Raw genomic sequence first — 25,846 nt, 5'->3', positions numbered from 1 at the left:
TCAGCGGGCAGGGCGGCAGCTGCGACCCCTCCCTCCCCATCCCTGCAGAAAATTCATCTTCAAAGACTCAGCTTCAATTAACACTGACTATAACAGGTCCTAATGAGAGATACTTAGGTAATGAGCTGATTAAATCTGTAATTAAAGTGTCAAAAGCACAACCCCCAAGGAGATCAGCTGCTGCTAGGGTCTGCTCAGGGGACTCCACCCTGCTTTCTTGGATACACACCGTCTTTCTGTTGGAAAGCAGGCTTCCAGGTGACACGTCCAGCCAGCAATTTCTTTTGATCATCAAAAACATCAAGTGTCAAATAAAAGAGGTGGAAATAAATAGAACACTGTAGAATAGAATAGACTTCAGTGAAAAGAGTGAAATCTCGGGACAGCGAGCATGCACTGAGTGCCAGCTCCATGTGATCATCTGCTCTGGCACACGGCAGTCCTGGCTTCACTCGGACACTTCCAGGGGTGTGGGTTTCCTGCCCTACAAGGCAGCCCATGCCCCAGCTCGATGGTGCTACTGAAGTGATGAGGAAATCCTGGATTCCAGACCATGTCTCAGCACCCTGGGGAGCCTGATCATCACTCGGGTGACTTGGCCACCGTGCCCTTTACAGCCTGGGACACTGCTGCCAGCCCTGCTGTCCCTGCCCCTCTTGGCTTCATCTGAAGGTCATCCTCCTCCACCTGTCTTCTCTTCAGCATTTTCAACATCATAATTCTTTTTTTTTTTGAGACAGAGTCTCGCTCTGTCACCCAGGCTGGAGTGCAGTGGCGCAATCTCGGCTCACTGCAAGCTCCGCCTCCCAGGTTCACGCCATTCTCCTGCCTCAGCCTCTCTGAGTAGCTGGGACTACAGGCACCCGCCACCACACCTGGCTAATTTTTTGTATTTTTGGTAGAGATGGGGTTTCACCATGGTCTCGATCTCCTGACCTCGTGATCCGCCAGCCTCGGCCTCCCAAAGTGCTAGGATTACAAGCGTGAGCCACCGCGCCCGGCCTTTTTTTTTTTTTTTTTTTGAGATGGAGTCTCGCTCTGTCACCTAGGCTAGAATGCAGTGGCGCGATCTTGGATCACTGTGACGTCCGCCTTCCAGGTTCAAGCGATTCTCCTGCCTCAGCCTCCCTGAGTAGCTGGGATTACAGACGCCCACCACCACACCTGGCTAATTTTTGTATTTTTAGTAGAAACGGGGCTTCACTGTATTGGCCAGGCTGATCTCGAACTCCTGACCTCAGGTGATCCACCTGCCTTGGCCTCCCAAAGTGCTGGGATTATAGGCGTGAGTCGCTGTGCCTGGCCTCAACATCATAATTCTTTTTTTTTTTTTTTTTTGAGATGGAGTCTTGCTCTGTCCACAGGCTGGAGTGCAGTGGCACCATCTCGGCTCACTGCAACCTCCACCTCCTGGGTTCCAGCAATTCTTCTGCCTCAACCTTCCGAGTAGCTGGGACTACAGGCACGTGCCACCATGCCCGGCTAATTTTTGTATTTTTAGTAGAGACAGGGTTTCACCATGTTGGCCAGGATGGTCTCAATCTCCTGACCTCATGATTTGCCTGTCTCGGCTTCCCAAAGTGTTGGGATTACAGGCATGAGCCACCGCGCCTGGCCAACATCATAATTCTTAAGCAGAGCTCTTATTCCCACCCACCTTTATTATCTTTCTGCTCTGAATTCAGGTCTAACTCCTCCTTCCCTTTTAAAAACTTAAAATTTGAGATAATTGTGGATTCACATGCAGTTTTAAGACGTAAATTCAGAGATCCCACATATCCTTCACTAAATTTTCCCCAATGGCAACATCTAGCAAAACTACACATAGTACCATATCACAGGAAATTAGCCTTGTACGATCCATTGGCCTTGCTCAGATATCATGTTAACAAGCATGTGTGTGCATGCACACCAGTATTTATTTCCATGTAATTTCATCTCACGTATAGATGCATGCAACCACCTCCTCAGTCAGGACAAAGAACCGCCCGTCCTCACACAGATGCTTCGGTCCACCCTTTTGCAGCCACAGCTATCATTTCACTCCCTTTCTTACCCCACCCCCAGCTCCTGGCAACCACTCATCTGTTCTCCATCTCTATCATTTTGTAATTTCAGGGATGCTACATAAATGGAACAGCAACAAGAGCAGGCAATAGAAAGCAACGCCCTCACATGCCCTTGACAAAAGCATGCTGGATGTCCTGTGTCTTTCTTTTTACCCAGGGTCTGGGCCTCTCAATGAAATGCTAACTAGCCGAGTGACATATGTGGTTATATCTATTTTTAATGCGTGTCTGCTCTTCTTTTAAAAGGGTGTAAACAGAATTTTCAAGTCACAACTGACCCTGGAGACCAGTGTGATCTCCCTAGCAACTGTAGGGACACAGCTGGTGCCCAGCCAGGGCTGAGTTCATGAGGCCTCTCTCTGGAGGTGCAGTTCCTTTAACAGTAGGATGACATACAGGTCAATGTTCCTAGAAATACAAGTTTGGGCAAATCACACAGTAACAAACACGCATTAAACCTGATTTGGTTTGGATCTGTGTCCTACCCCAAATCTCATGTTGAAATGTAATCCCCAGTGCTGGAGGTGGGGCCTGGCGGGAGGTGATTGGATCATGCGGGCAGTTTGTAACAGTTTAGCACCATCCCCCAGTGCTGTTCTTATGATAGAGTTCTCAGGAGAGATCTGGTTGTTTAAAAGCGTGTAGCACCAGGCTGGGTGCGGTGGCTCACGCCTGTAATCCCAGCACTTTGGGAGGCTGAGGTGGGCAGATCACCTGAGGTCAGGAGTTCAAGACCAGCCTGACCAACATGGTGAAACCTGGTCTCTACTAAAAATACAAAAATTAGCCAGGCATGATGGTGGACACTTGTAATCCCAGCTACTTGGGAGGCTGAGGCAGAAGAATCACTTGAACCTGGGAGGCAGAGGATGCAGTGAGCCGAGATTGTGCCACTCCACTCCAGACTGGGTGACAGAGCGAGACTCCCTCAAAAAAAAAAAAAAAAAAAAAGGCCTGTAGCACCTTCCCCATCTCTCTCTTCCTCCTCCTGGGGCCGTGTAAAATATGCCTGCCTGCTTCTGCCATGATTGTAAGTTTCCTGAGGCCTCCCCAGAAGTTGAGCAGTTGTTTCCTGTACCGCCTGTGGAACTGTCAGCCAAATAAACCCCTTTTCTTTATAAATTACCCGGTCTTGGGTATTTCTTTACAGCAGTGCAAGAATGGACTCATACAGAACCCAAAACACATTCTGTGAGAATGAATTCAAAAAAATTACGGCAAAGTTCAGCTGGAAATTTTGATTCAGTATGCACATATTTGCTTTACTTACAATTTAGTGCTGCTAATGGTGGGAATGTCCATCAGAAGCAACAAGGCAATGGTTCTTAGAGCAGATGCCCCCTGTTGGAGTTACAGATTTGAAGCCACGGGTATTTGTGGAGCTGGGCCATAGGCTCTGGGGTCTGCAGACACTGAGTTAAGCTGCTAGCTGGCTGTAAGCCCTGCGGGAAGCTACCTAACCTCCCTGAACCCCTGCTCTCCCATTTGTAAAATGACCATGATGAGAGTCCTCACAGGGTGCTTGTAAAGTGAGATGATGGAGTAAAGGGCCCAGCACCATGCTCAGTTAACACAGCTAATGCCCTCACCCTGGAGGGCCGACCTGTGTAGGAGGAGAAACGAGATGCACAGGAACAGCCCTTTTGGAAGGCTGAGAAACAGCTTCATGCTGAATAGAAGGAAACCGGAAAAGAAACAATTGCCCACGCTTTTTTATATTTTACCCTGTGAGTTGTTGTTGCAAGATGTGTGCAAGGATTCAAATGCCGCCAATTAGAAAAGCGGACCTTGTAGCTTGTGGCTTCATGGCTGCACACCAGGTAAGCGAGTTGCAGCTCGTATCTGCAGGGCCTCAGCCCCTGGGCTCAGCCCACTTGTTTTCATCCATGTCTGCTCCTCTGAAGTTCTCAAATGGGACTCGAGCTCCCATCGGGGGCATACCCTCTGCAGCTGCACCTTCTGGGACCCTGCAGGCTACACGAAGTTGTAAAGACCTCGGGCATCGTTATCTAGGCTTCCCAGTCACCTGGGGATGGCATTGTCCTTGTGAAACGCCAGGCCTCATGTTTGTGGGTGTGCTCCAGGCTCTCGACAGCATTGGGTGTCAGCCTGCGCTGCACAATGGGCACTTGGGACACCCACCCAGCCCGGTGGGATCAGAACCTCCAGCCGGAACCCAGCCCAGGACGGAGCAGCAAAGAACTCAGGCAGAGGCAGACAGTCGTGGGGTCCGCAGGCGTGGAGCTCACACCTCTGCTGAGCTGCGGCGGGGCCATGAGACGATGGCCTGGGCAGGATCCCGGATGTCAGAGCGCAGCCATTGCTCTAATGCCGTTCCCTGCACAGGGCTGAAGCAAGCACGCAGCCAGGCGGGGTTCACAGATCCGAACCTGCGGTGTCTGGACTCTGTTCACTCACCCGGCCTTCCTTGCTGTGGTGGTTCGGCAGCTTCCAGAAGATTCCAGCAGAGACTCCTGCAAGCCTCAGGTTGACACATGAATGACCAATGAACCTGTCAGGCTTTATTGAGCATGGACCAAGTCCCAGGCACCGCACAGTCCGGGGATAAAGAGGGTGGCTGGTGTGGAGATAAAGGGGCACTGAAGTTGTGGGCGATGGCGTGGGAAGGGGCGGGCGATGCTGGCGACAGGGGAGGACAGCAGCTTCCAGAGGCTGGGCGGGGCCTCTGTGTACACCCTTTGCACATTCTGGGTGACCTTTTCTAAGGCTCGGACAGGGACACCAGTCCCCCAGAACTCAGTGTTTCTGGCCGGTTCTAGGCCTGTGGGGTGTGGGCTGGCCAGTGTTCCTGGAAGGCAGTTTGCAGGGGAGGAAAGCTCAGCCGCATGTTCCTAGTGGGTAGGGCTGCGATCACCCTTACCCGAACTGTACACGTGAGGACTGGGCTGGGGCTCATTTTGCTGAGGCCAGGAATTCTGGGGGCCATGCTACCCGCCCTACCTCTGGCATCAAGATCCATTGAGACTGTTGAGGAGCAGTGTTTAACCATTTTTTGCATTAAAAATATTGTGGGAAAGTAACTGATGTATCAGTTTTGGAAAATGCAGCCATTGTTTAGCAGATTTCATCTGAAGGCAAGAGATAGGAAGTTGCCCTTAATTTGAATTGTTTGGTCAAGGGGATCCCGCTTGCACTGCAGTTACCTGCGCCTCACACGCCAGCCCTGCTTTGGGGCTGGGGGCTCCTGAGAGAGGCCAGACACAGGCTCACCTCCTTCCCACTTCTTCAGTAATGAAAGCCTCCCTTGCTTTGGGATGGCTGGAGTGGGACCAGCACGCCCTCCAGTGGCAGCCCTCACAGCCGCCTTGCCTGTGTCCTGCCTGAGGAAGGGCAGGCTTTCTGTGACCCGGTGGCCACAGCCTGGGAGACTGAGTGTCCACATATCAGGACAGGCCTAAGTGCTCAGCCCCAGCTGTGGGCCCATGGAACCTCTGTGCCGTGGGTCTGTGCTGGTGGAACCTCTCCTGCACCAGGCATTTACAAACCCTTAAGCCTCAGAACATGTCCGGTCATGGCCACATTTTCCAGGTGAGGAGACTCTGGCCTAAGACAGCACCATCAGTGACGCCAGGGGAGAGGGCTGGCCCCCAGGCCCTGGGCAAGGGGGGTGGGACTTAGGTCCTTCAGGCCCAGAATGGGCCACACATCACCTGCTCGGGCCCATGTGTTGTAGAGTGCCAGGAGGCCTGGTGGGCTCAGCAGCCCACTCAAGGGTGGCTGGGGGCTCCAGAACTCATAGGCTGCTCCCATGCCCCTTGGCCCAGGGAAGACCCCTGAATCATAACCATTCCACTCAGCTAGAGACCTTGGAGCTGAGTGCTAAGCATTAAGCAGGTAGTTAGCACAAAGAATCCCTGCTGATATTGTTTGGATGTTTGGTTGTTTGTCCCCTCCAAACCCCAGGTGGAAATGTGATCCCTAGTGCTGGAGATGGGGCCTGGCAGGCGGTGTTTGGGTCGTGGGATGGATCCTTCAGGAATGGCTTGGTGCGCTCCTGGTGGTAATGAGTGAGCTCTTGCTCTGTTAGTTCATATGAGATGTGATTGTTTGAAAAAGTCCACCACAGCCCCTACCCCTCCTGCTCCACTTTTTCCTCCAGAGGCCTCACCAGATGCAAATGCTGGTACCATGCTTCCTGTACAGCCTGCAGAACCATGAGCCAAATAAACCTTTTTTCTTGACAAATTATCCAGCCTCAGGTATTCCTTTGTAGCAACGCAAAACAGACTAATACTCCTACCCTGGGAAGAAGCGTCTCTGCAGCCATGGCCGAGTTTGGGGTGCTGGAGATCTGGCTGATGGGATGAGGCGCTCTCCTGAGGTCCTCAGTGGGGAGGTGGGTTTGAGATCTGGGGCCTAGGAAGGGCAGGAAGGGCCTGCACTGCCAATGGCTCTTGTCCTCCACTCCACCAGGGCTTTGTCCTGGAGACTGGCCACCCACGAGAGGAAGCGAGTTAGCAACAGGCAGGACGTTCCACACCCACCACGGACCCTCAAGAGAGGGCATGGCCGCTCTGCCCCCAGCCTGCAGGCTCCCTTCTCTCAGCCACTGCCTGTAGGCCCTCCCTCCTCAACCTACATTAAATCGTGTGGGGCACACTGTTTGGAGTCACGGGGCGTGCCAAGCTCGCCATCATGGGGTGCTGGGTGCCGCTGAGTTTCCATTTAGTCTGTTCCCAATGCCTGGAGAATACTCCTGGCCCTGGCCGCCATTGGTCATCCAGGCTGAGTGCAGACCTGGACCCACATCCAGCATGTGTGGTGAACCCTATGCCCAGCGGGCAGAGGCCACAAGTGATTTCCAGGGCAAAGGTCATCCCTGGACTTGCATTCAGGCCCCAGGGCAGGGCTCTGGGCATGAGAGTGGCCTAGGAACTGGGCCTGTTCATATGAGATGTGATTCACATCTCATATGAACTAACAGATTCTGGGCAGGTGTGGTTGGCTCCACGTCCCAGGCATCTCTGGCTAATGGAAGTCAGGGGCTTGAGGAGAGGGGAGTGTGTGAGGGGCATGGGGGAAGATGAGACGGAGGGAGGGTGGGAAGCACCACCTGACGAGGGGAAGGAGGAGACAGTGAGAAAGTGACTGCCATGCCCAGGGCCTGGGGGGCAGCCCTCTCCCCTGGCACCCAAACTCCCAAGGGAGTCAAGCTATGGACCTCGAACCATGGAATAAAGCTGCAAGAAGAGTCCAGAGACCAATCGGTCCCACAGAGACTGAAAGTGAAAAATGAGGGGAAGGAAAACTCCAGTCCAGGATGTGGCCACACCCGAGGCCACTCTGGCAGAGCACTGCAGGCTCGAGGCCCCTGCATGGGGGTCTGTACACAGGGGAAAGAGCCCAACTCTAGGAACGGCCCTGGTCCCACACCAGGGCTTCCCTGCAGCATCCCGCCTGGCCTGCACACAGGCTGGTTCCAGCACACAGGCTGGTTCCAACGCACAGCCAAGTGCCCCACACTGAACTCGTACAGGGCCCTGTGAGTCTGCCTTTCATCCATGGAGGTCTGCGCTGTGCACAGTCGTAATTCACTAGCCCTGGGGGAGGTGGGCGGATGGGCCGCAGCTGTGGGCACTTGCACACCGGGGGCTGCGTTCTCCTAACAGCCCTGGTCTGTGTTTTATAACGTGGTTTTCTGAGTCCACAGCAGAAACTCCGTATTTACCAGCTCAGAGCCGTAACCAAGTTATGAATCATAATAAGATTCCAGAAACAGCCAGTCCAGCACATGGGAGTTTCCAGGGCGTTACATAAGTTTGGAATCTGGCCTGGCTAGCTTGATGCTGAGTTTAAGTTTCAACCAAACCTCAGAGCTGCAAGAGCACTTGATGGAGCAACATAAACCAGGCTTACTGCCTTTCTAAGGGCTGTGGGAACATGCCCACATTAAGGCCCTTCTCCGTTCTAGCTTTGAGTGATGAGGAGAATTCTGACATGGAGCCGCAGACTCGCTGGGGACCAGAAGGCCCCCAGGCCCAGGAGGCTGCCTGGGTTCCACCCGGCTGCTTGCTCTTCTAGGATTTGCTCATCGGCCACCATCACAGTGGTCCCCCTGGGGTAGCTGAAGTGCTTTGTTGGATGCTGAGGTTAGAATGTGGCTGTGGGTGAGGGCTTGGTTTGCTGGTGATACCCAATCCCCTACACCCCTGGCCACATCCTCTGTAGCCACAGGCTGGCTCTGGGGAGGTGAGGCAGCACAGACTACAGCCTCCATGGGCACCCTCCTCCCTCCTTCCCTTGTGGCGCTCCTCCTGCAAAGCCTCATCTATGCAGGTGTCCTAGAACTGGGAGAAAGGTGTGTGTGCAAATGTGCAAGTGATGTGTGTGCATGTGCATATAGTGTGTGTATGTGTGTTTGTATATGTGTGTTTGTGCATGCACGTGGCTTGTGTGGTGTGTGCATGCAGTGTGTGTGTATGTGCATATAGTGTGTGCATGTGTGTATGGTGTGTGTACGTGTGTGTACATGTGGAGTGTCTATATGTGCACGTGTGTGATGTGTGTGGTGCGCATATAGTGTGTATGCATGTGGAGTATGTGCACGCATGTGTACATGTGTGGGGTGTGTGCATGCACATGAGGTGTGTGTGGTGTGTCAGGTATGAATCCATGGGGCCTGGGTGCTGAGACAGGTCTACTGTGCAGGTGCTTTCTTTTGGGAAGAAATTCCAGGGCACGGGAGTGGAAGGTCGGGGCATTGTACCAGGGAAGGAGCTGGGGTGGCACAGCATGGGGTGCCTCAGAACTACCCCAGGAAGGGCAGCACATCCATCCGCTGGCTCCTTCGGGCCTTGCACCTTCAGCGCTGTGCAGGGGAAAGTGTTGTGTGGGCTCCTGCAGGTTTCCCTCCCTTAGGTGACTGAGAAGCCACCCCAGGACAGAAAGAGGCTGCCAGGCCACCCACGTGCAAGATGGTTGCCATGGCAATGGCCAAAGTCCTGGTGGACCTGAAGAACTGGAGGTGAATAGCAGGCGGCTGCTCCCCTGCTGGCCCAGGAGGGGGTGAGGGGGGGTCAGGGTCAGAGTCATGTGAGGGGTCTTGGGTCTTGGGGCACCCAGGGTGGAGGCCCTGGGACAGACAGGAGCACCTGGGAGGGGGAAAGTCAAAGATGCTACCTGAGGGCTCTCCAGGGTGGCCAGCCTGCCTGGCTTCTCTTTCTTGCTCAGCCTCTGCAGCTGACTTGCCTCCCACGAGGCCCAGCAAGCCGGCTCTAGTCAAGAATGTCCCAGAAAAACCTGGAGTGTAGATAGAGAGACACACAGTGAAGACCAGGAGACCAGGAGGCAGATGCAGTAGACCAGGGAGGGTAGCGGGGGGACTTGTGATGTTAAAATCCCTGGGTGCCCAGCGCGGTACAGAGCAGACCCACTGGCAGCCTGAGACCATCCCTGGGCTTAACTGGAGCCTGACTCAGGACGGGGCAGGAGGGTGGCGGAGGCCACAGTGTGAGGTGAAATCAGCTGCAGCACATCAGGTGGTTTGCTGGGCATCAGAAGAAAGAGGAAGGATGCACTGAGGGCACCCCGGGAGCAGCAGGGATGCAGGGCGGGGAGGGCTGTGCACAGGGGCTGGCGGAGGTGCCGGGGCACATGGCGCCCACACATCAGTCACCGAGGCATGCATGCAGCAAAGGACAGCGGGGCCAGGGCCCAGCAGGAGGAGGGCCAGGGTCCCAGGCCAGAGCCAGGAAGAGAGTTTCCAGCAGGCCAAGGAGGGTGGACAAGCCCCCTAAAATTGTTTGGATGTTGAGACAGATATCATAGCCCCCACTAGAGTTGTAGAGAAAGTTTATTATCACACAAGATGGGACTCCTATGCGCCCTGGAGATGGGTCTGGCGCTCAGCTCAACTCCCACCTGGGAGTCCCAGAGTCCTCTGGGCAGCAATGCCACCTAGGGCAATTCTGCAGCACGTGTGCATCGGCACCTGCTGTGGGCAGCACCACACTGGGTCAGGAGGCACACATGGAGCCCACCTCCACCTCGGCCTCCTGGGTGTGCCCTCCCAGGATGCAGGACCTCACCTCTCTCTCTGTCCACCCCCCATTCCTTATTTGGGGGTGTGGGGCAGCAGCCATGAAAATGCAGGGAAGGTGTGGACAAGGACTTGTGGGGCAATTCCATAGAAAAGACTTACAGTAGATGAGACAGCCCTGGCCCTGGTCTCACCCTGGGTCACAAAGCCAGCTGGAGGCAGAAGCAGGGCTAGAACCTGCCCCTGACCCCAGGGCTTGTGCCCTTCCCTATCCCTCCCTGCAGGCCCCCCACCCTCTGCAGGTGATCAGAGCCTTGCCACAGCAGTGGTTGGCCTTAGCTGATTGCCATGTGGTCCAGGCACCTTCAGGTGGGCAGGTTCTCCCAGCCTGACTGCAAGGACACCACCCCTCAGGCCACCAATCGCCGGCCTGTAGGCCTGACCAGAGGCACACTGGATTGCGGGAGAACTTTTTGTTCTTTTTGATCAAAGAGTATGTTGTCATCAGGTGGGGGCATGTGATATACTAGACCACCTGATGCTGTCATCAGAGGCCACAGAGGACAGCTGAGAACTTGTTGTGGCTGTGGGACCTCATTCTTCAGTCCCGAGTCAGGCTTCAGGGAGCACTGTCACAGCAAGTCAGACGGGGACAAGTGTCAACGGCCCTGATATCAGCCAGGTCTCCCGAGGCCAAGAACAGGCTGAGGAGTTAGGAGTATGGCCTTTGGAGCCAGACTGCCAGTGTTTGAATCCCAGCTGCTGCACCTCTTTGCCCCTTCCTGAGGCGAGTTGGTTAACTGCTCTCTGCCTCAGTTTCCCCATCTGTGAAATTGCATGGTCATAATTCCTACTTCATAAGCCTGATGTGAGGACAAAAACGAGGCAATGGATGTAGAGTGTTAAGCATGGGGCGGGCGCAGAGTGTGGGCTTAGTACATGCTTAACACGCACTTGCCATCTTCAGTGCCCATGAGGAGGCCAGGAGCTCCTGGGAGGGCCCACTCCCCATGGCTCTGGCCACCCGTCCCACCTTTGCTCTCTGCCGCTTCCCCTGCAGGAAAGCCTCTCTTGCTTTGGCTGCAGCCACCCAGCATGGGACCCACTCTGCTCACCCTGGCTTTAGCTGGAGGAGGACAGCTCCTGGTCAGACGGGGCCCTTCCCCAGCCCAGGCTGGGCAGGGAGGCGGGGTCACCCCATGGCACACACAAGTGGCTGTTTTGTTGGGAAGGGATCGTGGGTGCTCGGAGCCCCTGGTCCCGGCTAGGAACAGAAATGAAGCCCTGGACCCCACCAGCCCTCTGGGTTGCAGAGGGTGAGGATGGAACCGGGGTTCCTTTAGTCTGGTAGTCACTGCACAAATGTGAGAAGAGCTACCTCGGGGTTTCCCTCTAGGACATTTGGAAGGCTTCCCCTCGGCCTCCACATTGGCTCGACTTGTCGGAGGACCCTCGGGGCTGTCTGTTCCCCCACATGCCCTCACCGCCCCCTTGGCAGAGACGCCTTGCCCTTTGCCCAGCATCTGCTGTGCCAGCTTCCCACATTCATACGAGCCATTCCATGTGCCACCAACAGAGGGAGCTCCCGACACAGTTTGCGTCTAAACACCCCTTGAGAGCCCAGGAAACGCTGCCTCCTGCTTCTGGCCTGGAAGGCTCAGAGACCCACCCCTGGCCATTCTCAACTCAGCCCTCTCCTCCACACCTGCTCTGGGCTCCCTCAGTTTCTTGATCCTGCCAAGCTCTCCCCAGCCTCGGGTATGTGCACACACACTGTTCCCGCCAACCGAACATTCTTTCCCCTCTCCCTGCCTTGTGAATTTCTACACAAGACTACAGTGCGGAGGTCCAGATAAGACCGGGACACCCTTTAAGTGGCCCTCCATGCCCCTCACCCCTCCAACTAGATAAGAGTTTCCTGAGATCCCTTAGTACTTTGCCCTACAGTATTTTCCTAGTAGCTATTGCCTGGTTATTTTGATTAATTTAACTTTTGACTTCATTATGACCTGGTCTCCATGAGCACAAGCACTGTTATGGGCTGAATTATGTTCCCAGAAAATTCATATGTTGAAGTCCTAGCCCCCAGTGCCTCAGCGTGTGTCTCTGCTTGGAGATTAAGTTAAAATGAGTCCATTGGTGGGCCTAATCTGGCCTGACTGGTGTCCTTGTGAGAAGGGTGAGGGTGGAGGGGGTGGAGGATGAGTAATTGCTTAAAGGGGACAATGTATGTTATTCGGGTGATGGATACACTAAAAGTCCTGACTTGACCACTATGGTATGTAACAAAATTGCACCCCATAAATTTACACTAATTCATTTTAAAAAGAAGAGGAACACTGGATACAGACACACAGAGGTGAATCCGGGCAAGACGACCCGCCACAGCTGCTTGACAGAGTGAGGAGACGGCGGTGTGCAAGCCAAGGAGAGAGGTCTCAGAGGAAACCAACCCTGCTGCAACTTCAACCTTGGACTTCCAGCCTCCAGCACTGTGAGAGAATATATTTCTGTTGTTTCAGCCACCCAGTGCATGGTATTTTGATATGGCAGCCCAAGCAACTGATTCAGGCATGTGGGTTTGCACACTTCTTTCCATAGCACCAAACACCGCATAATTTGACAGGCAGCTGGGCCCCACCAGGCAGACCTCCAGGAAGGCCTGAATACCTGGGGTGGGTTCTCTTGCCTGGATTCATCTCTGTGATGCTGGTGCTGGGCCCAGAGCAGAAGTAGCTGTTGAATGAATGAGTAGAGTGGGAAGGGGTGGAGAGAAGATGCCCAGACCCAGGCAAGTCCTGTGTGACCCTGACGGATGGGCACTTCCTTCCATTTCTCCTGGCAGGAATGGGTAAGCTGATTGTGAGCTCCTTGCCTCATGTGCTGGTGTTGTGCATTCTTGCCGAGAACGTCCAGGCAGGAAGCGCTCTGGGACCCATCATGGAGTAGACTGCATCGCTGTCTCGGGCTTGTAGCGCCTTTGCTCCTCAGGTACAGACCGCCGAGTCCGTGACTACCCACACGGCTTGCCTTCCTCTCCAAATGTGAACTCTGGCTGGGGTGGTCAGCTGTGTCTGTCCTTTCATGCCTTATCTGTGGTGTCCTGTCTGAGCACTTACATTCATCTGTGACTGCTCACTGATCTGATGAGTGAGTGGGTGAAGCCAGGCCATCGAGGGGTGTGGTGAGTGGGTGTCCCATGTGACACTTCCTGGCTGTCTCCAGGCTTTCATCTGGTTCCATTTTTTTTTTTAGAACATTACAGAACATGACTTCTTCCAAATAAAGAGTTCTTTCTTCACATTTGTAATGATGTCCATGTCTGTTGATGTTTCCTCTGGGACTTCTTTTAGATCCAGTTTTTATATGTCATTTTCCTAAATATGGTATGGTGGCCCTCAGACGACCCATGCTTTTGCATACTGCCGTGGGGTTCCAGGGCAATGTCCTGGAGGAGCAGCCCTGGGGAGTGTGCGTCTGCAGTTTTTGTCTGCTCAGTCACGAGCTCCTTTTGTTTTTGCCAATAGCTCTATGTGTATCTTCTCACCCCCACTCCCAATCCATGAAGTCTGGGCAGGGCTGACACCTCAGGCGCTATCAATCAGTATATACACGTCCCCTGTCCAAAATGGTTGAGTCAGGGAGGGCAGCACAGGCCCAAATGGAGCCAGTGAGAGTCAATGCCAGGGTTTTGGCTGGGCCCACAGAGAAGAAGCAGGACTATTTTTGCAGGGATGGGGAAGGTGTCAGATGGCATCCTGAACCTGCTGGTCCTCATTGTGCTGTAAGGTGGGGAAATCTGCTGAGGAAGGAGCCACGTGGAGGGCAGCAGAGCCCAGCAATACCCACAAACGTCATGTGAGCACCTGGACCCAGCTATGCCTGAAGCAAACTCACCTAAACCAGTGTTTCTTAGTGAACCCACTCTTGACATTTGGGACAGGACAGGCTTTGCCATGTGAGACTATTGTACACATTGCAAGATGTCCCACATCCCTAGGTCCAGCAGAATGCCAAGGGTCTTCATGGAACACCAGCCCCATCATTTGCACATGTCTGATTGGCTGCCCTCGGCTTTTCAGTTGAGTCAAGAAGTCCTCTTTTGACTTATTCCAGTTGGTTTTTGGGGCATGTTCAAATGATAGGCCCTGGACAAACAGCTGCTACCGCTTTCTTGGGTGTCTGGGATTTAACCCTTACCATGTTAAACACCAGCTGACCCTGGTGTGGCTATAAGGCCGAGCTCAGGATTTTCACTGAGGGAGGGGTCAAGGTCTGGAGCCACAAGGCAGGTAGCACAGGCTCCTATCACTGTGGGAAGATGGAGACCACTGCTTCTGGTGCTGGAGGAGAGCACAGAGAGGACAGTCAGCAAAACTCAGCCAGCCTCAGATGCTGGGGCCACAGTCGGAACAGAAGCAGGGCTCCAACAGCTCACTGGCCCCAGATGTGTCCCTTGTGGTCAGCTGAATGTGATCTTCTTTGAGAAGTGAAGGGAATCCCCGGAAAGGTGACATGAAACAGAAGGGAGGAGAACTCCAACAGACTGCTCAGCCCTAGAAGGTCCTGACCGATTCCAAGACGGTCCCTGGTCTGTGAGGCCTGGCCAGGGGTGGGGCCGGCTCGGGAGGGGGTTGCATCTCAAGCCTCAGCTGGCATCTTGGGGCAGCACAGACATCGTGGTGGTGGGCGGGCGCTGTGCTCTGTCTTGGCATTTAGGGTCTCAGCACTGGCAGAGGCATTTAGATCCTCCTCCCTGCTCACGTTTTGCCCAGGCCATTCTCCCCTAGGTAGAGCTCAGAGCCGACCACTCCTGGCCAGTCTCCACCTGCAGCCTCCAGCCCCCAAGACTGTGAGACTGGCATGGACCCCGCCCAGCCGTCAAGGCCTGCCTGGGCCCGTTCCTCTTCTCCCACTGCTCTGTGTGGGGTGGCTGAGCACTGGGCTGAACCACAGCTTGACCTAGCATGTGGCCTCACACCAAGCATTGGATGGTGGTGCCTCGGTTTCCCCATCTTTGAAACAATATGATAGCAGTCCCACCTCATTAGGTGGTTAGTGCTACCAGCAGAGCCCCCTGTCAGAACTATCATTTTAGTATTTCTGCTGCATTCAAGAAAAGCCAGAGATTGGAAGTCAGAAGTCCTGACTCTGCCTCTGATTTAATTCAGAGCTAACAACAGAACTTCTTGGAATCAAGCTTCTTTACTTGTAAAATGGGGATGATATGAACCACACTTCGGGGGCTGTTGTAAGAATCCAGTGACATAACATATGTGACAACTCTATGCAGATAAAAGGCTGTGAATAGTCTCCCTTCCCTCCATCTGAGAAGCCCCCACCCTGTCCTGCCCCACCCTCTGCAAGGCCCCAGGGGAGGCCTCCAGGAGCATGGCTCCCTCTCTCCAGAGTCCTCACGAGGTTGTTTAGGTGCCTAAGATCAAATGTCTCGTGCCATGGCCACCTGCGTGTTGTCTTCGCAGCTCTGCTGAGAGCTAGTGGCGTTCACCCTCCTGGCTCACCGTGCAGCTCCCAGCATAGGCCTGGCCATGGAGCCTTTCTCCCAAGAAAGGAGACTCAACGCCCCTCCGCAGTTCAGGCACGCCACCTGTCAGTGTCAGTTAGAGGCAGGGATACCAACTCTCATCACAAAACCCACAGGGACTGAGGCCTCAACTGAAGGCCCAGCTCACTGGCGGCTAATGAGGAACATCTCAGCTACACAGGCCAAGTGGTAGACTACTGTTCAGATAATGCTCTGACTCCCACTGTTTTCTCTGTAGTTGCTAAATCAGTAAAAGGCAAATTACTTGTTTGCTTAGGAGCATGGATTTGGAAAACAGGCAGTGGGGTATGTGATGTGAATGTAAAATGGCACCAGGCCCTGATGGGTTGCTGTGTAATTTCTATAGGCAGGATACCTCCACTCGGCAGGCTGGCTGGGATGGCCTGCCAGGCACCCTCTCCAGACAGACTGTGATGGGCATTGCCTACATTTCCTCTGGCTCTCCTCTTCCTACACTCTTGTGCTTGAGTTATCAATTCTGTTAAGGAGTACAGGTTTGGCACCCAGCTTTTGAGTTCTGAGGGTAGACTTGACATTGGATAAGTAGACTTGAGTTTGAGTCATGGCTGTCCACTGAGCTATGTGACCCGGGGCAATTCATTTAACCTCTTACAACCTTGATTGCTCACGTAGCAAATGGAGGCAAGAGTGGTGTCCACACAGCCTTGTCCGGAGGGTGAGTGAGCACACAGCAGGCCTCCTTACCACAGTGCCAGGCCTGCAGCGACCTCCCCAGTGACTGTCCATGCTGTGTTAATCTTGTACAAGTTCACTTTTTTAAAAAAAATTATTTCATTTGCTCATACAAGGGTCTATGTTGCCCAGGCTGGACTTGAACTCCTGGGCTCAAGCAATCCTCCTGCCTTAGCCTCTAGAGTAGCTAGGACTACAGGCATGCACCACTGCCTGGCAAGGTCACTTAATTTTACAGTAGAGTAAAATGGCTCTTTGCTAAATGTTCTTCCAGCTCAAATGTATATGTAGATGTGTCTCAGCTAAGAGAACAGTGAAAGCCTGTTTCAAGAAACACATGGTTCCAGGCATGGATCAGGCTGGCGGGCCAGCCCTCTGCCAGGTGTCAGGTTGGCTGATTGGAGACAGACGCACCTTTCTGGAGATCAGTGGGCTCCTGGGCTCTTCTGTTGGTGGGATTCCCAGCACCCCCATCCTGTGCTCCAGGGAATGTCAGCCATGGCTCAGGCACCCCAAGGGCCAGAGAGACAAGGGTAAGACCAGGAGAGTGCTGGTCTCAGAGGTTAATACCAGGCACTTCTGGTTACGAGGGACTTCTTGAATAATGACAAGAAAAGGAGGTGAGTCACCTACAGCAAGCCACCCTGCCCTTCCAGGCACACGAGCCCCTAGAGGGGAACTGGAGACCCTCCCCACCCAGCCCACTGCTGGCTTCTGTGGCTTGGCTCTTACTGCCCAGCTCCTGGGTCTCTGGCATGTGCTGGGTACAGACATTTGATGTCACGACTCTCCCATCTCCTTGACTAATGCCATCCTGATACAGACTCGGTGCCCCCCACACAAAAGCACTGAGAAGCAGGTGCATAAGCCAGCTGGGCTGGTCAGCAGGCAGGTGGGCCGAGCCTTCAGGTTCTGTTCTTACCTGGGTCCCTCTTGGCCTCTGCTGGACCCTGCTGCTCCCAACATGCAGACACAAGGCTTCTCCATGTTCATTTTTATTTAAAGACTCAGAAACACAGGCATCATGGTTCGTCATCACTGACAAGTCTTCCAAAATCACACGCTGACATTTGTGTCTAACAAAAACACTTGGGATAGGGTGTGTGTGTTTGTGTGTGTGAACTGTGCAAAGTACAAAGGATCTCCCAGTCGGCTGAGCTTGTTTTGAGGTGCCTGGCCTGGCATCACCCCATGAGGATGCCAGGAGAGCACCCGTGGCCGCCATCCTCTCTGCCTCCCTCTGGGCAGAGGCCCCTGGTGGGCTGCAGTCCTGTCCCCTCGGTGTCCACTGACTTCAGCCATGGCTGTGGACTCTACCATGCTCCTCAAAGGAAATCTCTGTGGCTCCCCCAAGTCCCCTACAAGGCTAAGATGTGTACATCATGGGGCCAGGATGAAACATAAGGGTTACTTTCATCTTAACCGCCAAACGTGTGCCCTTTGAGGCAAGATGGCCTGAAGAAAGGGCTAATTCTGCTCCTGCTCTTCTCTGCAAGCTACATCATCATGAAGGCTGCAGGGCCTGAATGAGTTTAAAATACTCAGAAATGCACGTGGGCCATGCATTTCCTCTGCCCTCAGGCAGCCCGGCATTGGCTCCGGAGCTCTGGCCAGACCAACGCATCGCTTTCCTTCCCAAGGTGGCACCAGAGCCCACCCGATTCTGCCCTGAAAGCGGCTAGCTGACATCCTCCAAAGACATGGAGATACTCGCCCCAGCTCTCTACCATGCTGCATGCAGTGGGCTGTGGCCTCGCCCCCCCACCAGGAGGGTGAAGCATATTTCTACCTGAAGCACCATGTGGGCCATGCCTGGGAGAGTAAGAACGTTCAGGTTACTCTATTCTGTTGCTTGGTACCTGCGCGCCTTAAAAAAAAGACTTAAAAAAAGTTACCTGGAGACTTGACTTAGTCTGGTTTCCCTGGAGAACACCTGCGTTATCCAGGTTGTTATCTGTGCACCTCTTTGGTGACAACGTGAATTTAAACACGCACAGGATTTTGGTGCAGGATGGGAAACTGATGAAGTTTGGCAACAATGGTAAATAGATAGCTTTTGGTTGTCATTAACCTGGCACACAGAAGTTCCTATGTTTAAGCCAGACTTTTTCTTCTTTGATTCTGAACAACTTCTTTGAGTCTATTAAATCTATTATCATCTGGGGGGAGGGAAAGGCATGACCCCCACCGTGTGGTAACCACCTGGAAGTAACAAGTAGCCAAGTCACGTCCCAAAACAGAACTCTGAAAATAAGCGGCCCGTGTTTCAAAGGCTTCATGCCAGGCAAGAGAATGTATTTCTGGAATTGGTTACATCCCTGAAAACCAGTGACACCCTATGTTACCAAAGGCTAGTTTCTTCAGCTTAATTTAAGTCTGAATGGTATTTGTAAAAATATAGGTGGAGAGAGGGGTGATGGATCAAAATTTTGAGGTGATAAAAATGTGTTCCTAAGGTGTGAATCTTGAGAACAAAATTGTCCCCGAAGGGCTCCTGATCAGTTTTCCTGGGAAGTGAGCCACGGTGCTAATGAATATACATTCATCAGCCCCACTCAGGGAGGTCCCAGCATCAAAGCTGCACCTCCCTCCTCTCTCGCCCTCCCAACTCCCCGATCTTGCAAGCCTGCAGCGGTGCCGCAACCCCCTGATCTCCTTGTACCTCCGGTCTCCAGCAGATGAAGGTTTGCACTGCCTGAAATAGGAGCAGTTATTTATTTTTAAAAAAGAAGAAAAATGGTGGTGGTGGTCTAAACTGTTGTAGAAACTGCACATTTTGATACCAAGAAATCATCTTCTGAGAATGCTAATTGCAGTTCTCTCTGAGGCAATAAAGGGAAGATTTTGCCTTCCCGGCTGGGGTTGACCTACGTGCTCCTTCTACCGCCACACAAAAGGACAATTATAGTGGCCCTTCCTCGAAATGTTTCCGGGTCTTGAATAATAATCATCACCGTCTAGACAGAGCGCGGGGTTTTGGTAAGAGTTTAAAGAAACCGGCTGCTTCCAAGCTCCCTCTGACCCCCTCAATGGATCCACCCCGCCAGCCCCCAGAGTACTGGCCAGCGCTGAGGTGTGGGATGGGGGCTTCTCGGCGCTCTCCCAAAGCCATATGGGAAATATAAAAATTCTGCCCCTTTGATGTCGCCTCAGACATCTTTTCTTTCAAGCTCAACCAAGTCATTACTAGTTTTACAAAAAGGCAGCACCAGATGTATGAAAAATAGGCAATGTCTGACCTATTAGAAATATATAAAGTCTAACTGCTTTACGTTAAAAATATGCTGTAAGAAAGAAGTAATGCAAGGGACAGTGGTGGTGAACAGAAAGTGTTGCTTATACTACTGGCAGGCGACAAGCCCACAGATTCTGCTCCAGTTCCCACAGGGGTGGTGGGGTGCCCCTTCTGGGGCACCCCCAGGGCCTCACAAACACCCCTGCTGAGCAGCTGGGCGGCAGGTGACTGAGGTATATAGAATGGTGACAGAGCAACCTGGGCCCCGCGGGAAGCCCAGGGCAGCCCAGAAAGATGATCTCCAGCGCTCTTGGCCCCCATGCCACCCACCTTGCCTGCAGACCTCCTGCAACCTCCAACCCTGCTTAGGTGGTAAATGAGAACGCCGCCATGGCTGCAAACCACAGCCACAGGCCTGCCTGCGCCGGCACCTGCCTCTCTTCCTCAAGGTGCTTTCTTTGCAGTTTCCACAGAAGGGGTGGGCATTTCCTTGAAGAACATCCCAGGTGTGCTCTCCGTTTGGGGGTTTTGGGAGAAGGCACGACCTCCACAGTCCCTGGCCCCCATCCTGGGCCAGGGCGTCCCCCGCCAGGTGCCTTGGAGATGACCTGGAACCCTTGGGGCGCTGTGGCTCCCTCTCTGTGTGCCGTGGGGCTTCCCAGGTGGCCTCCCCCTCTGTGAGCTGGGTGCAGGGAGCACCAGTCCTCAGAAGCTCTCGACGAAGCTGCCCGGGAAGAGGCCTGTGCGGCCGTTCCGCTGCAGGGTCCCCTTGTACCAGCCGTCGTCGCGCTTCTTGTGCACAAAGACGATGTCGCCTTCCTTCAGCTCGATCTCCGCCTCACTCTGGGGTGGGTACGAGACCACCACGCGGTACCTGGAGAAACAGCACAGTGGGTGAGCCCCACGCAGACAGTCTCCGTCTGCTGGGTTGTGCTTTCTCTTTTTCTTCCCTCGGTGTAAATTATTGTTATTTGCTGCTATTTTCCCACTTTATACAATTTCTATTTATCTTTATTTTTAATTTTTTCAAAACTCTTTCGAAATTTTTCATTTTTTTATAAAAAAAAATTTAAAAGACATTTTCCCCTGCTGTCCTTTTAGACGCTGATCTATGAAGAAGCTGGACTGTTTCACCCCCTTGAAGACTCTCCACCCAAGCGCGACGCCCCCATCTCACATCCATGGTCCCACTCTGGCCCACCCACCCAGACTGCGGCCTCCCAGGGGCAGGGGCGGGGGAGGGTCAGGACAAACTGTGTCCCCATTTGCCCCATACCAACGTCAAGACCCTGGGCTCATGTCCTCACCTCTCCCTCTGTAGGTTCCTCTGAAAAGCACAGCCCCTCAACTGCAGCACCACCTCACAGGTTGGGGCCCAATGTGATGTGTGAAAGGTACTTGGAACATTGTTTTTGTAAAATGTCCTTATTTTTTTGAGACAGGGTCTTGCTCTTCCACCCAGGCTGGAGTGCCATGATATGATCCTAGCTCACTGAAGCCTTGAGCTCCCAGGCTCAAGTGAGCCTCCCACCTCAGCCTCCTGAACAGCTGGGACCAAGGCACATACCACCATGCCCAGCCAATTTCTAATTATTTTTGTACAGATGGGGTCTTGCTGTGTTGTCCAGGCTGGTCTTGAACTCCTGAGTGCAAGTGATCCACTGGCCTCAGGCTCTCCAAGCGCTGGGATTACGAGCATGAGCCACCGTGCCCAACCTGTCCTTATTTTTAAATGTGCTCCAAAAATCATAAGATTTTTTCCCAGTGCCTTAGCATTGGAACTGGCTGAGGCCACATCATCAACACCAATAAGGCCCAACTTTCCCCACATCTCATTTCCACAAGACTTGGGCCCCCTGCAACCTCTGATGCCTCTCTGGAGTCCCTGTTTTCAGACCAATATGCCGTAGTGTGGAAGCAGAGACAGGAGCCTTCCCTGGGGCCTTCCCTGCATGGCCTCTGCCTGCAGGGACCCAGGGGCACGGGGTGTGCTGCGTGGCAGGTGCTGGAGCTCTGAGTGCACCCCAGGGGCTCTCTGGGCTGTGGCAGGTGCTCCTGACAACACTTAGCTGTGGCACTGACCAAGAGTTCTCTCCTCGACCACACTCCAGCCTGGCTCCTCTGAGCCCTCTTCTTGGCTGGGCCTCACCTCTGCCTATAACAACTTGAACAACCACTAACATAGCTTCTAACAGCTCAAGGTGGCATCCGTAGGCTGACCCCAGCCCCCTTTAAAGTGCCTGCCTGAGAAACCTCACAGCAGCCAGAAGAATCAACTGTGAGTTCCAGCCACACCTGAGGACAGGGCCTGTCTCCTGACTTCAGTGAGCACGTCAGCATGTCCAGATGTGTTCACACGGACCACCCGCTTCCACCATCTGTAACTTTTCACTTCCCTCACTCTCCTGAGCCCCCACTCACTGCCTCCCTGCTCCCTCATTCTCTCTTGGAAACCCCCAGTCACTTGTGTGCCAATTGAATCTGAGCTCAGCTCGGCCTGGACCCTACTCCCCATTGCAAATGTCCATTATGTTGCTGATTAAAACCTGTCTGACCACTTTCACTAGTGTTCGGCTATGATTATGTTTGACAGGACACACACACACATACACACACAGCCCCCTGCTCTGCTATCCCACACCCATCCTGCAAGCCGCAGAGGAGGAACAAGGCTGAAAAGCAGCTGTGGTGGCCCCAGGAGAGCCTTCCTCTAAAACACTGCCAAGGACGAACCAGTTGGGCCTTGTGCTCTCAGCCCTCATGCTTGCGGTCTGACAGGCAGGGCTCCATCCCCACTCCCACTAGCTGGGCCTCCCTCTGCCCTGGGGAAACTCCACAGGGGCATGCTTGCCCGAAGCCTGGCTGGGCCCCTGCACCCCCAGCCCTTGTGTGGGTGAGGACTGTGCAGTAAGGGCTGAGAGAAGACGCCCCTGGGGCACCAGGGTGTTGGACCTCCCGTCTAAAGCCCAGATCCCACATGTGGTGGGTTTTGCGGTAGGCAGGGTGCAGCTATTCTCTCTGCCTAAACACCCCCGGCTGACAGTTCCTCAGACGCCCACTTTGCTGAGCAGCACCGAGATGGGCCTGGCAGGGCGAAGGTGCTCAATAACCAGCACTGGACTGCCTGGGTACCCATCTCAACAGACGCTGAGGCTGTCTAGGAGACATGGCCCCGATGGCTCTGGATGCATTCCCTGGTGGCCTCCGTGTGGGTCTCCTGTGGGTGGCTCCTGGTCCTGGCGGCTGCCCGCTCTGGGCCTCCTGCTTTCACCCTGCTTGGACTGAGTTGCCTCACAGCTGAGGCTCCTTTTGGGCAGAGGCTCAGAGGGCTCCAGCAGTCCCCATCCCTCTCAGAGGAGGGGCCACAGTCTAAACGCCCCACCATTCCCAGGCCCTCCACACTGCGCCCCTCCCACTCCACCAGCTCTGCCCCGCCATGCCTTGCTGACCCAAGGTGCGCCCACCTCAGGGCTCCTCCATATGCTGCTCCCTCTGCCCAGAACGCCATTCCCTGTGTGGCCACACCGGGTCTGCCCTTTTCCAGCTCTTACCATCTTCTACCACCCAGCCATTCACCTGTTTACCCAACCCATCCTGCCTCCTGCACCAATCTGCAAGCCCCATCGCCACAGGGATTACTGCACACCTGCTCCAAGTGTGGCTCACATACTTCAGGACCCCTCACAGTTCCCTGGGCCCATTCTGGACCTACTTGATACGACTTAGGGGGAATGGACTAGGGAATGTGGATTTTCAGCAACTGTGGGAGGGAATGCTTGCACATTGGTGTCTGAGAATCGAGCTGAGTGCATGCTCAGGGAGGAAGCCTTTGCCCTTCCCCACCCCACCTGCTCACAGAGCCTGGGGCGCAGAAGCCATGGCTTTGGGGCAGTTTGGCTTGGTGACAGGCTCAGGAAAGATGTGCAGACAGGAGACCAAGGCCCAGTCTTATGGAGCGCACAGCCCATGGGCACACAGACCCAGCTTGCATCAGGCTGGCAAGAGGAGGAGGCATGGAGGATGGGCTCGTGAGGCTGACTTGGGGGTGCAGTGTTCTTACTCCTGGCGAAGCAGAACAGGCCAGGTTCCGGGTCCCAGTCCTGAATACCAGCCAACTCTAAGTGTCTTGGAGCATCTACAGGTGCACGAGGGTTGGACTGGTTCCCATGGGCTCTCTGCTGGCGAACCAGACGGTGCTCTCAGGGACGTGCAGGAGGGGAGAAAGGAGGGCAGGCGGAGGCACCTCCTTCCTCCCAGCCCAGCGTCTCTGTGAGGGCTTCCTGCTGGCCCTCCTTGAAGGAGGACAGATGGCTGCCAGGATGCAGCCAGCGGTCTGTGAAATCAGACAGCATGCACACAAACCGAGGCTGCGAGGGCCCACAGGACCAGCGCCATCCTACCTGTGGCCTTCTGCCATCCTCCACCTCTTCCGAACACCTGCTGCTCCTCTCTCTTCCCCAAGGAAAGAAAGGAAGGCAAAGGGTGAGATGATTTCTCAGACTCTGAATGCAAGTTTTGGCTTTTGCCTCAACTTCCAGATGTGAAATAAACAAGCAGCTTTAAAAATATAATTTGTTAGAAAGATGTAATTTGGTGCTTCTGAGCAATTCAATGATTTAATGAGCCCAGATGGATGTGGGCTGAATTTATATGAGACAAGCGTTTAACGTTTCTGTCCAGATCATTCCAAGACTCTGAGCTGTTCTTCCTGCTGCAGGAAAGTAATTGATACTCCCCGTTATAGACACAGAGGGCCGTTGTCGTGTCCGTGTGAGCAGCTGAGGATGACAGCTACTCCCAGGTCACAACTGTGCGTCATAAATCAGCGAGCAACTCTGCCCTGCTGAGTATAATTAAGGTTATGGCAACCACAGCTAATTTTCAGACACGGGGCTCAAGGAATCCAAATGAGCAAAATCAGAATGAATTCTCATTCCATTATTATTACCATTAGCTCTGTGTGCGAGGTTTGGATGTTCTGCTTTCCTTGGGGTTCGTCTGCTTCCCTCCCTGACAACAGGGTCTGCAAAGTGGCCCTCCATGTGGTAGCCTTTTCAGAGCACTTGCTCCAGCACAGGAAGACGAATGAGCCCCTGAGTCCATGGAATGTGCTGGTAACAGAGTGGTGTCTGCTAGGAACTTGGGGATAAGAATACTTCTATACCCTGGACATTAAACTGTAATATCAACACACATATTAGTTGTTTATGGCTGTAACAAATGACCATAAAGGTAGTGGCATCACACTATACAAGTGTATTATAGTTCCGTCCATCAGAACTCCAACGTGGTCTCACTGGAGCATCTGCAAGGCTGGTTCCTTCTGCAGGCTCTAGGGTAGAAGCTGTTTCCTTGCCTTTCCAGTTGCTAGAAGCTGCCTTCATCCCTTCTCTGGAGGCTTCTTCCTCCGTCTTCAAAGGGGAGTGCTCACATCATGCCACTCTGACCTTCTCCTCTGCCTCTCTCTTCTACTCATAAGGACCCTTTGTGATTACACAGGGCCTACCTGGATAATCCCGGGTAATCTCTTTATTTTAAAGTCAGCTGGTTAGCAACTTTAATTCCATCTGCAACCTGACTTCCTCTTTGCCATGTGTGGTAACATAGTCATGAGTTTTTAGGGTTTAGGGCATAGACATCTTTGGGGGCCATTATTTTGCTCACCACACACATAATGGATCAGAGCAAGGAACGTTGAAATTCTAACAAAGCCAGGTAACTCACAGGCCATCAAGAGCTGAGGATGAGCTGATCCGATGTGAACATCTGGGGAGAAGCAGGTCAAAGGGGCGGGGGTCGGCCAGGCTGTGCTGCAGGTGCCCTCACCCTCACCATCTTACTATTATCATAGATGTCACAGCATATATTACTATTAGAGAGGTCATAGTGAAAGATGAAGCCAGCTGGACTTCCTGGGTCGAGTGGGGACTTGGAGAAATTTTCTTTCTTACAAGAGGATTGTAAAATGCACCAATCAGCACTGTAGCTAGGAGCGTAAAATGCACCAATCAGCACTCTGTAGCTAGCAAGGGGATTGTAAAATGCACCAATCAGCACTCTGTAAAATGCACCAATCAGCGCTCTGCAGCTAGCAAGAGGATTGTAAAATGCAGCAATCAGCGCTCTGTAAAATGCACCAATCAGCACTCTGTAAAATGCACCAATCAGCACTCTGTAAAATGTACCAATCAGCAGGATCCTAAAAGTAGCCAATCACAGGGAGGATGGAAAAAAGGGCGTTCTGATAGGACAAAAACAGAACATGGGAGGGGACAGATAAGGGA

General features: G+C 53.4%; 1 protein-coding gene and 1 long non-coding RNA gene across 3 annotated transcripts in view; one reads left to right on the top strand and one right to left on the bottom strand.

Moving 5' to 3' along the window:
* The first annotated feature begins 11,648 nt into the window (after window positions 1-11,648).
* Window positions 11,649-13,214, top strand: LOC134737871 (uncharacterized). Its single transcript, XR_010123274.1, has 3 exons — window positions 11,649-11,826; window positions 12,398-12,562; window positions 12,914-13,214. It is a non-coding gene; the product is annotated as an uncharacterized LOC134737871 (long non-coding RNA).
* Window positions 13,215-17,306: 4,092 nt separating this feature from the next.
* The window catches only part of SH3RF3 (SH3 domain containing ring finger 3), a 369,865-nt gene continuing 361,325 nt past the window's right edge, over window positions 17,307-25,846 (bottom strand). For both annotated transcript variants that reach the window (XM_063648534.1, XM_054475806.2), the window contains one exon: window positions 17,307-20,436. In XM_063648534.1, coding sequence (XP_063504604.1) covers window positions 20,268-20,436 — 169 coding nt within the window. In that variant the 3' untranslated portion in view covers window positions 17,307-20,267. The remainder of the gene's footprint in view (window positions 20,437-25,846) is intronic.

The sequence above is a fragment of the Pongo pygmaeus genome, chromosome 12 (assembly GCF_028885625.2).
Source record: "Pongo pygmaeus isolate AG05252 chromosome 12, NHGRI_mPonPyg2-v2.0_pri, whole genome shotgun sequence".
Lineage (NCBI taxonomy): Eukaryota > Metazoa > Chordata > Mammalia > Primates > Hominidae > Pongo > Pongo pygmaeus.
Note: the sequence above shows the minus strand (reverse complement) of the source record. Positions and strands in the feature narration are given on the sequence as shown.